Below are 17,205 nucleotides of genomic sequence, written 5' to 3'. Positions count from 1 at the left end.
AAGTGTTAGCCAGATCTGTAACACAGAGGCATCTTGAAGGAAACGTGGAAGTGGAAGAAAATGGTAAAACCCACATGTATCACTGACATTTATTTATTTAGATGAGCTTTTGAAATGGCATTTGTAACTGATAGAAGAAAAGAAACACAAGATGCATATTCCTGGTACAGAAAAGAGAACACCCCACACAGCAGTGGTTCAAAGGGTAAGGTTGCTCCCCAGACATGTCGGTGCTGTGAAGGTTTTGGTTGATACGTACTAAAACAACCAGCATGATACCTTCTTGCTAAATTTCCTAGACTGCATGGTATGTTTTCTTTGCCTTCAGTATTTTTGCTTTAGATATTATAGCTGACCTTTACCTTAAGCTATGATAGATATGCTTCTAGTGCCTTGTGCCAAAGTGAAAGAGAATAATATGTATGAAATTAAATGACATTTTGGAGAAGTAGTGGGTAGGTGAAAAACTGTATAGTCGGACAGTCTGATGGTAGTTATACTCAGAGAAATGCTTAGGGAGTCCACAGCCTTGGAAATGATTCACTAGTTCTGTGCATAGACCAATGAATGTGTTTTTAAACTCAAATTGCATCAGCTGTGCTTTGGTAGTGCCATCAGATAAAAGCACTTTACAAGAATTGTGAGAAAAAGATACTAATGTAGAAGAAGAATGTTTACCAGCAGATAAAAAGATGAGGAAAAAATACTAACAGAAATGCCTTAATGTAAGACATGTAGTGATGCCCAAAAAAATAAAGCTCGGTGAGAGCCAGCCATAATCATCACTGCCAGGAACACTTGCCATATTTTTGGCAAAAGAACCTCCTCTTAGATTTAACTGATGAAAAGCTGAATTTTTGTGCTGACATCCATGGTTTTGCTCCATACTCCATCTGTATTGAGGCATTTGCTTCCAGTATTACCTGCTCTTGCATTATTTTGTCAGGAACACTATCTTCCAGCTATCAGGGACCTCCCCTCCTTTTCAAGACAATAGAGAGTGGCCTTGAATGCACCTTTGGCATCTTCCTTGGCACCTTCCTTGGCACCTTCCTTGGCACCTGTGAATGCATCCCATTGACTTGTATATGTCCAGATTACATAAACAATCCCAAATTTGATCCTATTCGTGTTCGTTCAAGTTAGTAGTCATCAAAGACATCCTACATGGCAGGTATTAGGAGAACCAAAAAAAAAAAAACCAAACCAAAAAACCGAGGCTCTTAGAATGTGGTGCAGAAACTTATTTCTTCCTGAAGCTTTGCAAGTTGGATAAACCCTTATTTGTATTGTCGAGGAGGTAGATTTTCAATTGAAAGATTCATATGCTGTGTACCTGTGTTGAGACTTCTCGAAACAATAAAGGCTTCTATCACATCCATTACTATCTAAAGAAGAATTAATTTGCATTAAAACCTTGTCTGGTTTTCCCAATATATCACTGTCTAACACAAGAAGTCACTCTCTCCTGATAAACTTATATGTAAATATTTATTGTTCAGGGAAATTACACCCTGTAAGAGACTGGTTTTAGAATGTATGTTTATAACAATTTTGAATGAGTATTCAATCTAATTTTCTGAAAACTATCATTCATTAATTATTTTAACAGTATCATGAATATCAAGGTATTTGAAAGAGTTTTTTCAACTACAAGACATATTTTATACTACCTAAGAGCTTTCTCTGGTTGGAAACTTTGCGGTCAATAAGCAAAGACAACACTACAGTCCAGATTACAGAACCTGCTGTACAAAAAGAGTACTCTCTTACCCTGTTATGAACACTGAAATATTTACCTTCACATTATCATTCTGACCTTCATTTTATTTTTTAATCTCTATTTTTCTTCCTTTGCCCTATTTAGCACCTATCTGTACTATTTAAGAAAATCCCTATACATAATTCTTGAAAATGTTTTGAAGAGTGTTTGTGACATTCATAAGAAAATATTGTCAAGAACTAGTATTTCCAAATTTCATCAAGTAAATAACATAAGTGATTTTTATCAAACTAGAATTTCATAGGAAATTCCTATTGTGGCCTGAAAGTGGATATTTTGTGTATGGATATAAAAAGATCAGATTATTACCTGTTTGCTTTTTTCAGTCTTTTCAATTTTAGACATGGCCTGAGAGTCCTCCAGTTCCTGTGATAGCATTAGTATTTTATTGTCATCTTCTTCAGGTTCTTCATCAAAATGGGGTCCAACTTTCTCTTTAGTTTTGGGTAGGATCAATTCCTGTAGATATTCTTCAAACTGAATATGGAAAATGCCTAACTTGTCTGCTACCTGTCGTGCACAAATAGTTTTACCTGCTCCATGAGCCCCAATTAAGCACACTCGTAATGGAGGAGCCTATAGGAAAAAATTGAAATATATTGTAACAATTTGGAGTGCACCCCCTACTGTTTTTCAGTTTCAAAATGTCATAAAAATTACATCAAAACCTGTCACAAAATTTCGCATTTTATTTCTTCCAGGCTTTTTATTGCTGTTCCAAACAGATTACCTGCTCACTGGAAATACTGAACAAATACACTATGGCAGTTGATGCCAGTAGGTAAAAATGTAGTTTCATTAGACAATTCTGGTAAATCTTTCCTTCTTTAGCTTTCTTCCCCTTACAAAAAAAACAACAAACAAACAAACAAAAAACTTAAAGATAGTAAAACCCCCCAAAAACCCCAATATGTGTGATTTTTTAATCACATTTTAGGATTATTGTAAGCCTTTATAATCTTCCTCTCTTTTCTGCTTTATTTGCATTATTATTCAATGCGTTAATTTAAGTGTACACTAAAAAGTCACTAAGGAAGTTTTATTTGTTTCAAGGACTTGCCTGATATTTTATTATCACCTAGAAAAAAAAAAATCAGCAATAATAAAACAATTATAAATGAAAATGGAAAATAGTGATTTTAATCTGTCATTATCTGCTTCAAGCAATTTTGAAGATCCTCACTTGTATTGGTTCATTGTGAGCCACATATTCCTCAGGGTTCTTCAAAAATTTATCTCTGTACTCTGGAGTTGAAAAGTAATAAATCTTTTCTTGATATTTAGCTGCATGATCATAGAGTCCTGGGTGAAGAACAAAGTTCTCTTTCAGACTGACTGGACAAAAGTGTTTTGTGTCTCCCATGTGCCTTTTCTTTTCCTTAATTTGTTCTTCATCCTGAAAATATTATGAAAACTTTTAAAAAACTGTTTGAATTCAGTAGTTCATTTAGGTTTTAGGTAGATCAGATTAAGCAATGTCAAATACATCAGCTGAGCATTGAATGAGAATGGTATTCTCAAGGTAAGTCTATGAATATAAGTCTATGAAAATAAATACACACTATTTAGATTCAGAGTCAGAATACAAAACTGCCCAATCTAGTGCGAAAAGAATGACCTTTTTAAGTTTGAAATTATAATATCATAGGGAGCTGTTAAAGACCAAAATTAGGCTAGAAGTATCTGTGATAAAATCTTTTCCTGCTGTGTTCTTGAAACTCATTTTCTATTGCTTCTACATGTGCAGAAGTAAACCTCTTCAGAAAAGGCAATGAGAACTGGTATTATGACTACAGATTACTTATCCAATAAAATTAATTTCTAAAAAATCTACTCAATACTGCTCCAGTACAATATATGGATATCCTGTACTTTTAAATTTGGGGATGGGACTCTTCCAGTATATGGGATAAAAATAAAAGAAAGGCAAAGCTAGACCTTTAATGTCATTAAAGTGGGTGTTCGAAAATTATCAATAGCTGAGAAGAAACAGGGGATTGCACATTAGGACTCTGCATCTTCTGATGCTTATGTGATGTCTCACAGAATCATTGTTAGTTGACAGAAATCAAAGTTCACATTTGTTTCTTTAATAACCTCCCATCTTTGCCATCTGTACATTCATTCTCTCTATTAGCATGGGTATTTATGATTCTTGCTGGAGTAAAACTACTATCAGCCAGAACACAGGAATACAAGGAAGGTGTTCTTGAAGCATATGCCGATATTTATTCTGTAAGGAGATTAAAACTAGTTCATACAAAATCAAGTGCAAAATCTGACTTCTCTGGGATTATGTTGAAACTGAAAATAAACGATTTAAAATAAAAGCATGAACAGACAAAGCCAGCATCCTTACTTCTTCATTCTCATTCTCCTCTTCTTCAACTTCTTCATCTTCACTTTCTGCAGCCAGATCTTCTGCCTCCTCATCTAAGTCTTCAGCAGATAATTCCCAACCATGATATTTAAAAGGTTCTGAAAAAGGTTAATTTTTAAATTTTTTTTTCTGTTTCAATATTTTTCATTTGGCTGTGCCGGAATATATTCTCTTTGTCCATAAAATAAGCAAATCATGCCAACTGTACATTGCATTTCTCCTACTCATAGAATAAATTGTTCTCCCTGAATGTAGGAATCAGTATGTTGCTTCCTTCAAAATGGAAAATCTACTGGTTGTTTTTTGGTTGAATTGGTATTTTCAACAGGAACTTATAGTACAGAAGTATTATACAAACACACACAGATAGTGCCATTACTATTTGCAACAGGTTTTTTTTTTTTTAAATTTTGTTCATTGGGAAAAGTCATCAGCCAAATTTTATTTGATTATAAAGCTAGGACAATAGATGTTTTGGTTAATGAAACATTTGCATTGTATAGTGATTGAAAAAACGTAATATTATTTATCCAGTACTCAAAATTGTTAGAGATTTGAGAACACAGGTGAAGAAAGGTAATTGGCAAAAAAAAAAAAAGTATCAATACTGTAAAAAAATCCAGTCTTGAAACACAGTCTGTGCAGATGGGTAGATTAGATTATTACATACCCTGAAAGTCTCATTGACTCAAATGAATACTGTACATTAATGAACCTTTGTTATCTGTTCATTTCTCAAACCAGTATCCTGACATAAACAGACACAACAAGTAACTGGGAAACTGCGTTGTCAGAATGTTTGGGGAGCTATACATACATATGTGTATAGTCCCATACATATTTTTTAAATATATATATTCCCCACTTTTCCTATGTCTTAAAGGCTGGCTGTGTGCTTTTCAGCTCACCCACGAGCACAGCATGTCCTGTTCCCACTACATGTTAGTAATACAGAACTGAGTATAACCTACACCCAATATCAAGCTGAGTATAACCTACACCCATCATACAAGCTCTCCAAAATCCCTCTTGTTAGGTTAAGTGTAAATCACATAAACAGTATTACTTACTTTCCATAACCAGCACAGTTTGATTAAGCAGACTTTCTGGAGTTTGCTCAGCAATTTCTAAACCAGCAACCTGAACTACAGATGACTGCTTGATTTCTGACTCCACCGTTTTCCAGTCATTCACGAAAAGGTCAATCTTCTTTCTAACTGTTTCCATTTCTGGCATATCTAGAAAATCATCCTCTGTAAACTCAGGTAGTATGATTTCTGAAAATCAAATGGTATATAGAAGGCAATGCTCCGTTATGCTTTAGGTTTATTAGTTTTTTCCTCAACTATGGTGGCTTTTTTTTTTTTAATGCTGCTTCCTTCCCTCCCCCATAATTATGAATTATTATATTACTAGTTTACAAAGATACTTTAAAAATGCCAAATTCATTATGTCGATGCAGTATATACAAGGTCAAATTACTTAACTGAATTTGCATATGGTTACTTAAATCATCACCCAAATAAATATGACTCTTTCCTCAAAGAAATATAAGGAATATGCATTAATTTAAAAATTACAATTTAATGACAGTTTCTGACAGGGTATCCATATGGTCATGCCTCTTATGGAATATGCCAGTATAGATAAAAATAGAGTAGGAAAACTAACACACAGTGCAAAGAAGCAATTTCATGTTCTGACCTGGTTCAGGTTCAGTTACTGAAGCTGTTGTGGAGTGTTCAGGTTGCATGTTAGGTATCTAACACATATTTCAAGTGGAGCATGTTCTCTTTACTTGAATAGAAGAATAATGCGTACTACTAGCCATGTTTCCTCTTCAGCATAAGGTCTCAATATACGGAATTAAACCTTCATTTACTCAAAGGCACTCGGGTATATAAGGATCGACATGGCAAAATTGCAGAGAAAATAGAAGATTTAGGGGAGAAAGGAAAAAGAAAGGATGAAACAAAGAAGACCGCTTCAGCGTAAATGTCAAGGATATGAGGGATAGTATCAAAGACTGAAGTCCTAAATTGGTAAAGGCAAAGCAGTGAGCCAGAACACTAACTTATGCAATACGAGAGTTCTTACATAAATTACAACTTATGCCTGACAGACCCTCCTCTTACAGAAGTCTGCTGCCTCCCTGGGGCGCTGGTTAAAGACATCCCTAGGAAACTTCTGAGCCAAGCCTTGGACTATTTCTTATTATTGCTCTTCCATATGGGTAGCAATGAAGGAGCAACACATAGTCCAAGGGTGACTTCAGGGCCTTGGGATGGTTGGTAAGGGAATCTGGAGTATCCTCTCTCCTTCCGGTTGCAGGCAGCAACATTGGAAGAAACAGATACACTCAGTCTATTAATACATGGCTCTGTGTCCTTTGTCACCACCACAGTTTTGGGTTTTTTGATAATGGCATGGCCTACATGGCACCAGGCTTGCTGACATCAGATGGGATTCACCTTTCTCAAAAGGTGAAGAAGATCTTTGCTCATGAGCTAGAAGTGCTTATTGCAGAGCTTGAAACTAGACTTGAAGGGAGAGTGGAATAATACCAGGCTTGCTTGTGACAAGGTGTGGGATGATACATCCAAGGTTAGAGAGATGGGGTGCTAGCGAGGGCCCTCAGCCAGTTGCTCTGAGATGTGCTGACTACACTGGAGTACACTTGAAGTCTTACGGAGATGACCCAGCGGCTCCTGAGGTAACAGAAGCCAACAGGGAAACACATGTGAAATACCTCAAAGGAATTAAGGGGTGTTCTCTAAGAAGGTGACAAGGCTGACAGCCCACCTTAAATATCTCTACAACAATGCGCAAAGCATGGGCAACAAACAGGAGCAGTTGGAAGCGACTGTGCTAATAGAAAGCCATTACTGAAACTTGGAGGGATGAAACCCATGACTGGAGTGCAGCTATCAATGGCTACAGGCTGTTTGTAAGGGAAGGGACAGGCAAGGAAGGAGGGGTTGCCCTTTACATCAAGAAATGAATAGAGTGTGAAGTGCTGTGACAGGACAAAGGGTAATGGTTTTATGGGTAGATTTAGACTAGATATAAGGAAGACATCTTCTACAGTGAGGGTGGTGAAACACTGAAACAGGTTGCCCAGAGAGATGGTAGATGTCTCATCTCTGGAAACATTCAAGGTCAGGTTGAATGGGGCTCTGGACTAGATGACCTTCAAAGGTCCCTTCCCACCCAAACTATTCTATGAGTCTTTGACAGGTAGACAAAGATTATAATCCACATTTTAAAAGTGATCTGTGATGGGAATGTCTCAATTCCTGGATAACTGATGTTTCACCTTTGCAGAGATGCTGACACACTTTTGCTAGTTATATGAAACAGAAACTATGGGTGTTAAACAGCTTGAAATTTAGATCTATTTATTCAGAGAACTGGAGTACTTCCATTTCACTACCAAGTCTGCAAAAGAATTGAAAAAGGGAATTCATTTCTTCTGACTTTCAAGCCTCGTTTGTGTGATTTAACCACTAAACCAGGCCTTGTAAGAGTTATGAATGCATCTTTCCAATTGTACATTGTTATAAAAGTACAGAAATTAATGAAGAGGTGATCTGTTACATATTTAGAAACAACTTGGTCATAGATGTATAATAAAAAATTAAAGTTTACAGTAGATAATGGCATAAATGATGCACTATATCTGCCTTAAAATTATACTGATATTCCCATTCCCTGCACTCATGTAATGTTCAATACTGATTTTCTTATTTTTCTTATCTGTTTTCTTTTGTGTTCTGTTTAATAATTCTGATATCAGTGTTGTCAGCTAACAGACAGAAAAGCAGTTGAGAGCAGTGATTTAAATGGTCTGATACTACTGTAAGTTTGCTAGGACTTACAGTGTATGCTGTGTTTGTCTCTTACCAGAAATAAAGCTGCAAGAAAGAGCTTGACCAGCGGATGGAGCGATTTTCTACTTTGCTATAATTTCCCTCTCCTCTTGTTTCTGTCTTGTTTTGAATTCAAAAGAGCAGGAAAAGATTTTGACACAAGCAACAACAGGTTCAATCTAATCCAATGAACTTTTGCTGATTTTTACAACAAAGGACCATTAGTACTCATTTTCCTTATATAATTTCCTACACCAAAAAAGGAGAACCTTACATAATGCCTTGTGTGTTAAAAGCTTTGACCATTTTCTTAAAAATACAAACCCCCAAAACATTAAAAACTCAGTGGTTTATGGTTACTCCCTGGCATTAAGCAGCTAATGCTCACTATGCAAAATTGCAGCACTGTAACATGCATTTTGAGTTTGCCCCAACCTGAAAAACCTAAACAATTTTTCTGGCTCATGAAGTTAGATTGCCCTGTTACAATTTTCTTCTTTAAGAAAACTAGTATTTCCTCCCAGAACTGAATGTCTCTCAATCTTCTCTCGTGTATTGTTGAAGAAATCCACAAATGCAACATTTAATTTCCCAAAATAGAGCCAGATCAAAAAATGCTAGTAACTAGTACAATGTAGCTGGATTTCAGTGATTAAGTACCAGTCAGATTTGGCAGGTCTGAACATAATGGTCAGAGTAGAGATGCTGCCTAACTTTTGTCTAACATGCTAACTAAAGCGTTGCCTGGAAGTGCCAATAGCAGCTTGGCTATGTGAGCACCTGCAGGACAAGGAACACATCTAACAAGTTTTTATGACTTGGATGGCTGAGCTACCTATAAAGCTTTTATATCAAAGGTCAGTGACACTACAGTCTTCTAGAAGCAAGCAAGCAAGCCCCTGCCCTGCCTCCAATGAATTAATTGCCAAAGAGCTAGAGTTCTTTTGTCCTTGGCCAAATTTAGAAATGCGCAGGGTTTCAAATATGTGCCCTCCTTTTAACATTCCTTCATGGCTCACTAAGGTTGGCCCTTTGATAGTTTGCTACTTGTTGTGCCTATTTCTACAACTCTTAATTCCATATATGAAGCCAGGCACTTTAAAGTTAGCATAGCAGTTTTGGGCACTGAAATGCCTACATCTCCTTATGAGTCTGGGTCTTAATGTGTAGTCCTCTGGAAATACAGAAATTTCTAGATATTTAAGTGCGCTTAAGAATTTGATTCTTCAACTTATGAGGCTGAAACTTTTATTCTCTCAATACCCCCATTTACCTCTACTATGTATCTGATAAACTGAGATTTGAAATAAATCAGGCCTTCTATGGCAATTGATATGCCGGCTTTGGGACCTGAGGGTGCCCATAGGCCCGGCTGTCACTGCTCAGGCCCCTGGGGCTCCCCCCCTCTCCACCCCAGCCCAGGACCGCATGTCAGCCCCCAGGGCCATCAGCTGCTGCCCCAGCAATGCTGCATCAGGGCCGGTCTCCAGCACCCCACAGCTCTGCCTGGCCATGGGCTCTGCTGAGCTCTGCCCACCCATGGGCTGACATCCCAGCCTGGCCTCAGCTCACCCCTGTCCCAGGTGCCCAATGCACAGGATCAGATCTGGCCTGCTCCTGGCAGGGATGGTGGGACTGGCTCTGGCTGCTGGGCCCTGTCCTGATGGCTATGTTACCACACTGTGCTGCCAGCTCCCTGTTCCTTTGGGAGCAGTTAGCCCTCACAGTGTCCTGACATGCTGTCCCCAAGATGAACTGCTAAACTTTATTTTAATTGAGCCACTTTTAAGTAATAGGTTAACAAATCCGCGTTTTCTCAAGTATTTTTGTGATCTTTTATAACAAAGAATACTTAATGCATTTTCCCTCTTTTTTTTTACAGCTTTGAACAACACAACGATTAGACTCACACCTCAGTGGCTAACCTTCTCTCTATTTGAATGATTATTAGTCTAAACATAAACCAGAAGTGCAAAACTGCATACTAAGCAGAAACACCTTAAAATCACCTTAATTCAAGATCAAATAGTCTGATCTTGAATTAGAAATTATTTTTTTTCTTGAAAATGTTTAATACTTGCATTTTACTAAACTACACATTCATTCTGTATATGTCATATTAGTTATCCCCTGCAATGATAGTTCTGTCTCTTGCCATGATTCTAAATAGAAACATGAAAATGCCTTCCTTTTTATGTCCATTAAAAGATGTTGTGTAAATGGTACAATTAAGTATGTTATATTCAGTAGTGATGTATTCCAAATGAGACAGAGATATAGCCAGGTAAAACCTGCTTAAATTTGGGCAGCTCTAATGTGTTATGTAATGATGATTCCACTAGGAACACAGATTTTAAGAAAATAAGCAAAGGATACATTAATAACCAGGTTATGTGAACTGCTTTTTGCACGTGTTATCCCTGGCACATTCACACTGTAGAAATCACATGCACTGCCTCATGAACCACAGCCCTATTCAAAGCAATAATGTATGCAAGATGGTAACACGTGCTGTCTGCATCTAGCCTTCAACAGGTCTAGGATTTTATAATTCGGCCCTTTAAAAAACTCGCAGTTCTGAGTAGGTCATGAAACTTTGGAAATACACAGGCAGAATAATGGATTTAAATGAATATTTGACATTGTCTGAGACAGAATATTGAACATGGTAATGAATCCATTCAATAGAGTGCTTCCCATATGAAACTAATCTCAGAAACACAATTCATGTTACAACCCTCCTGATAGGCCATATTTAGTAAATGGTGGGCCAGCATGTGTTCCAGCCCTGCTTCTCTACTCTAGGCACATAATTACAACGTATTACCTTTATCTGAGAGTTTTCTTGTTTAAGGAAACTTATTTTTTTTCCTTAAACAGCATTATTGCATACTTGTAATCATTTTTGCATTATTGCATACTTATGGAGCTTTTAAATAGGTTATACAGGCCTAAGGGAACTGGAGAAACTTTCCCCTGGGAAGACGGCTGAAGTAACAGAAGAGAAAAGGATTACATTCTTAGAGAAAAGGAACAACCCAAAAACCGGACAACTCAAATGTTATTTGTTTCTGGTTCAGCTATTGAACCTTATTATGACAAAAATGTTGCCTCTCTGGCGTTTGGTTTGTTTCAAACTGGGTCTCAGAGACTAAAGATACTGCAAATATTTGTAAGTAAGGCAGCTGTACCTTTGCCATTAGATACAAGTTATAACAATTCTGCTTGCAGAGGTGATTTACGGTGAGATGATATTTTCAAAGAAATAAGAAACATAGTCAAGGAAAATACTTGAAAAGACAGTAATGATTTAAAAATAAATGGATCTAAAAATGCAAACAATTTTCCTTCAGAGGCAGTGGTACTCCATCTAACAGCGCTGTTTGTAATTTCTTTTCCTTATCACAGAGGTGATAGAAAACAATCCTCTCCAGCCCTTAATCTGGAGCTTTCACAGGGAATGCCTATATGGCAATCTCTCATATTATTTTGCTCTGTGTCTTCTTTGCCTTTACTGAGCATAGTTACCATAGAGACAAACAATCCTCAAAGGCTTTCTGCCCCCACATTCTCCAAGTGAGTTTCTGGGGAATGAAAGGCTTTAATATCTTTTTTTTGAGTGTTCTGCTAGTATTAGATATGACTTGTTCTGCCCTCAGTCCATATTTCAGCAACAAAAAAGATGAAAAAAATTCTTCTTTCCTCCCCTCTCAAACCTTGCCAAAGCTGAGATGGAAAGACCAGAAGCCAGCATGTCTTCTTCATTAGAGCTTAGCTATCCAAATAAACAGAAAGGCAAAATATAGGATAACAGTGATGCTTCCATTCCTTGGAACTGATATGTATTTCATTATGAACATATTTTCATTTGTCTTTTTGAAACAGACCATGTAGTTTGTTTATACAGACTTTTCATTACTTACTTTCAAATAAATGCAGCCAAATAATTTTTGGCTTATTACAGTGAAATGTACTTAGTAGACAAACTTATATAGTATGTGCTGATTTATGGTGTTTGAAAAAAAAAACACCAGTTCAGTTTACAGATGAAATTGACTCTTTCTAATGCATAAAAATGTGCATATTTAACAACTTGCAATTTAAAATAAAATGTTTCATGTTGGATTTATTTATCTTCTGGACTTAACATATTCTAAACATTCTAGTAGATAAAAGCTAAAATGCTTACTTTAAAAACTAAAACAGTCTCCATTAAAGATGAGTTGCCTTAAAAATGTTTTTTGAGAGAAGGCTACTACAGGATTTTGTTTATCTTTTCATTAGCTTATGGTTTTATGGAGTTCCATGTGCTGCACAATTGTGCCTTATGCCAAAAAGAAGTACACATAACTCCATGTGAAATCTAGCAAGCTGTTAGCAGGACAATGGATGACTAAGGAAAATACAGGACATAATCCTTTACATCCAAAGTTAAAATTCATCCATTCCTATTTTTCCCAAGATCCCTTGCCACAGGGAATGGACTAGCAATTTCTGATTAATGTGGATATAATATAAATTTAAAAATGGGCTGTAGAACAGGGGTTTGTTAAAACCACACGTAGGTGTACTGCAATATGATTATTTCCTGCAGACACTCCCCCCCCCCCCCCACTATTTTTTCCTGGTATTTTCTTCTTTCTACTTTTTTTCTGCTTTTTTTTCTACTTTCTACATGGCCCATGACAGTGACTTTTTAAAGTCTTTTGTCTCCTCTGATTTCCTTTCCTTATCACTTCATCCTGTAGAGAGTGCTCATGGATTTCTGAGGAGGTTACGTCAACCTGAAATTTCAGCAATTCTCACTTTGTTATTTCCTTAGATCTCTGTAGACATTTATTAATTTGATATTTAGGCAGTAGATGCAATAGTGGGATTTTGTTGTTTTTTGCAAAGTGCAAATACCTGGTGCATTATTTTTAACAGGAAATAACAACATGCCTTTAATTGCATTTATAAGTGTTTAAATAACTTGAATCTGACTATTCCATTACAAATTTCTTTAAAATAAAAAAGTTAGGGTAAAGGAATTATATTTGCAGCTGATGGCTCTGATCATAGGCTTTTGTTCTTTTTATCTGCAAAGGAATGTATAGCTGTACTAAACCAATATCTCTTAGCCTTTATTTCTCTGAATAAAAGACTAAAAGAATTTAAGAAATGAAAGTATTTAGGATCTAATTGAGGAAGTTGTTCATAACCTTTCTGGTTGAAATTTTGAAATTTTGCTGCCTAAAATGCTGTGATCACAGGTATTAGAATGTAATTATCATACCTGGCTTACAAAGGAGGGCTGAAAATGGTTTTGAAGGTCATGCAACTTTGCCCAAAAACTGAACAAACTGTTTAGTTAATATCACTACAGCTTGATTTGAAGTTTGTGGTACAAGTTTGCTATCCCCTGTTTGCAGATTAATAAACTGTCCTTGTTCAAACCCTCTTACTGAAAAGCCTCCAGTTAGAGGTAGGAAAAAAAACCCCAACAAACCACAAATCAGGATTGAAGCCAACCAAGAAAAACAAAATATATTTAGAGGCTGCAGGACTGAACACACATCAATTGCCTGGTAAATGTTATAATTACAATTGATTCCAAAAAGCATTGCTCTTCAAACCTAAAAAGGAAATGTCTCAATATGTACAGGTTTAATTATTATTATATTTCTTTTTTGTTGTTGTTTAAAATATCTTACTGAATTTAACACAATGATAAAAAAGAACGAACATAAGAGCTCAAAAGATAGGTATTGATTCAACCCTCCACCATCTGTAATATGAGAAAGGGGGTGGGGATGTCAATATTAAAGCGTTTATAGCAAACACTGATATTAAAAGCTGTGAAGGACAAGCACAGGATGCAATAGCTGAAATCATCAGCTCCAGCTACCCATTACTTCTTGCAAGACCTTCTGCCCAAAGAGCAAGAGTAGCAGAAGATACATCACTGAAGATGGGTTTGTACTAACACACACCCTGAGCTACTGAGGTGTAGGCAAACGTGCTCCAGTTGAGTTTGCTGTAGGAAAGGGGCAATCTCTGGCAGAAAAGCAGGACTGACAAATAAAGTACAGAAAATAAAGTCTTAAACCATGACAACTGTTTGCTTTAATGGACAAGATTAATTGTATGGGATATTTTATTGCTGAAATGTGTCAAGAAATAAATATGCCAGGTTTTACTTCAGCAAGATTGGAGTGAATCCACAGATCTACCTGAAGTTGTATAACTCTCTACAATGCCTGAAATATATTCTCATGAAGTCATATAGCTGTCTCCTAGCACAGATAAATCCATACACACACAAAGCTGCTGCAAAAATGTTTAAATACAGTAAGAAATTCCTGAAAATAATTTAAGCTCAGAATAATTGTGTGAAGGGACATGAAAAAAGATGTGCAGCTATAATATTCGGCTAGAGACTGCAAGCAAGAGTTACCAAATACAACTGTTTTGTGCACCTTCAATAGACATTTTTGGCACTGAACTTAGCTTCCTACTCAAGTATATTTGTTAAATTTATTCAGTCTCCTTCTCCATTTACTTTCACTCTCATTAAGACACTTGTAAGTACCTCATTAGTGGAACCACTTTTTCCTTTTAAATACAAACAATATTATAAATTTGGTTATGTTCAGTCCTGAAGCAATCCCAGTTACTTCAATGTCCCACTGAAGCTACAAAAATTGCAATTATTGAAATGCACATTTATTCATACAGAATAGAATAGACCCTGCCTTGTTAAGAGGATTGGAGTAGATGATCTCCAGAGGTCCCTTCCAACTCTAACAATTCTGTGATTCCCATATTACATGATACCTGACACATCAAAAGAGCACGATTTGGGCTCTGGAGTATTTTTCTGTGTTTTCATTTTTATACCATAACTGCTATATGAAAGCTCCCAAAACTGTGAACATAGCATTCATTTGTATTTTTGTAAAGATATGTCACATGGGAGAAAAGCTGCAGTCAATGTGCTGATGGCACATGTGAAATAAAACTGTTGTCAGGCTAAGAGCAGTATGACTAAAGTGTTTTGGTGAGTCAGTATTTGATTATTGAGATCAGTTGTAGGCGTAGGAAAACACAATTTTCTCTGAACAAGGGCTTAGCACGTGTTAAGAGCACAACTGTGTATATGATATTACTTCTCTCATTAATAATTGTTTTGATGCACTCAGATAAAAATGAGTTAGATATTCAAAGCTAGGATGAACTTTATTATTTGAGACAAAGATAATAGAGTATCTGTGTACAACCCTTTGTATTTAATATTTTAGCACTCATTCACTTTGGAGAAGATTTATGTGTTTTATTAGCAACAATGAAAAGTCATAATGAAATTTTTTTTAAAAAGTATATGTAATTTAAAAAACCCTACAAAGCTAGAGTATTTTTTTTTCAGAGAGCAGATGAAATGTCACCCGGTTAGAAATCATAAGCATTTATTAAATTCAGTCTATCTTATACTACATTTATGACTTAGGCCTTGTTATATATAGGTAAAATAAACATCAGACTGGATAATGAAAGAAAGTGTATGTGAGACATACTGGTAATACACAACTTCAGCTTAGCCATGATATTTTTCTACAGAAACCAGTATGTCATGCTTGAACAGAAGAGAGTAATGGCAGACTAGGGCCCCACTACTGAGAGGGAAAAAAGGAAAAAAAAAAAAGAAAGAAAGAAAATGGGAATTCATACCCTTCAATTTTTAATTTCAGCTCCAGCCCTTAGGTGATAATTTAGGCTATGATGGAGAAACCTTGAAATCCCATAGCAGAGGAGGAAAAAACTATAGTCTCCAACCTTATTCTTAATATAGAGACAGATAGTTGTGCATGGTACTTCATCTTGACAGCGGATCTAAATTAGACAGCAACATTGTTCTAAGAAAGTAAGCAGTGTTTGAAGAAGACAAAAAGGAAAGTACAACCCTGAAACTTAATTTTGACTGTTGAGGTTCTAAACCTGGACCCAACTGAGAGAGTTTTCTGAGGTTCGAAAATTCAGCCTATTTACAGTTGACCTGCCCCCAAAATCTCACTCCTCACAGATAATTCAATCCTGCCCAGGACAACTATATTTTCATTGCTGGAAACAAAGTATAGCACAAATCTGATATAAAAGTAGGATCTTACAGGAAATAAAGAGTGGCTAAACAAAAAATGATGTGTTTGTGTTAGTACAGAAAGAAGCAAAGTAAGAAACTATTTACCCAAATATTCTATTAATATTGTTATTACAGGGGAAACCTCATGTAATACACATAATTCCGTTATTTTTTATGTTGTTAGGTTATGTTATTAAAGGCTAATCTCTGTAAGCACAAAGGAGGCACAATGACAGGTGGGAGTACCCCAGAAATCTGATCAGAACAAACATAACCTTGAGGCCATTAAATGAGGATAATGTAGGCATTGTCTGGGAGTGAGATCTAGTGAGGTGAGTCAACTAGAGAGGCTTGCCCTGGCTAAGGGTGATTACTGACTACAAACTAAGTCATTCATTAGGGGTTGCCAAGAAAAGCAGTTTGGGATTGTGAGAGACTTACAGTATTATGAGGCATTTCTGAGGACCAAAGGCAAGGAGAAGGAGGGATCAAAGTAGATTGGGAGGAACAAGCATGGATAATAGTAAGAAGAAGATGAAAGCTGAAATAGGAATATATGCTCAGACTCATTACTGCATGGTACTAGGGACATGGAGCTTCAGCAGCTTCACCTCTACTGGGCTTCTGGATTCAGTAATTCATAACGTATGCTGTTACTAGTTTCAGCAATTCTTGCAAGTTAAGAGAGCCACTCCTGAAATAATTTTCATTCCCTTCAATTGCTTCAGGCTGAGCTTCTTGGAGCAAAACCAGAAATTCAGACAGTTTTGTGATTTTCTTATTAGTTACTGGTGAAGTTCTAACAATGTGTTCTAACTTGTAAGCAGATACAGATTTTTTGATGGGTAGGAAGTTTCAATACACTTATGTCCCGGGTTCAGCTGTAGCAGTCATTTTTCTCCTTCTTAGTAGCTGGTGCAGTGCTGTGTTTTTGACTTTAGGCCGCGAACAATGCTGATAACACTGATGTTTTTAGTTGTTGCTATGTAATGTTTACTCCGACCTAGGACTTTCTCAGTCTCATGCTTTGCCAGGGAGGAGGGGAAGCCGGGAGGAA

At 36.5% G+C, this 17,205-nt stretch overlaps 1 protein-coding gene across 8 annotated transcripts in view; it reads right to left on the bottom strand.

Annotated features, from left to right (window-relative positions):
- The window catches only part of AK9 (adenylate kinase 9), a 71,940-nt gene that overhangs the window by 25,187 nt on the left and 29,548 nt on the right, over nucleotides 1-17,205 (bottom strand). For 5 of the 8 annotated variants that reach the window (XR_003991949.1, XM_030490193.1, XM_030490194.1 and 2 more), the window contains 4 exons: nucleotides 5,234-5,440; nucleotides 4,143-4,261; nucleotides 2,967-3,179; nucleotides 2,093-2,359 (listed from right to left, as the gene is read on the bottom strand). Coding sequence is in view for 4 of the 8 variants with exons in the window: in XM_030490193.1 (XP_030346053.1) it covers nucleotides 2,093-2,359; nucleotides 2,967-3,179; nucleotides 4,143-4,261; nucleotides 5,234-5,440 (806 nt within the window). In the remaining 4 variants the exon portion in view is untranslated. Of the gene's footprint in view, nucleotides 1-2,092; nucleotides 2,360-2,966; nucleotides 3,180-4,142; nucleotides 4,262-5,233; nucleotides 5,441-17,205 lie in introns of those variants that run through there. The other 3 variants (XR_003991948.1, XR_003991950.1, XM_030490197.1) reach the window with 3 other exon arrangements.

Source organism: Strigops habroptila, chromosome 6 (assembly GCF_004027225.2).
Source record: "Strigops habroptila isolate Jane chromosome 6, bStrHab1.2.pri, whole genome shotgun sequence".
NCBI classification, from domain to species: domain Eukaryota; kingdom Metazoa; phylum Chordata; class Aves; order Psittaciformes; family Psittacidae; genus Strigops; species Strigops habroptila.
This window is presented reverse-complemented; position numbering and strand designations above follow the sequence as displayed.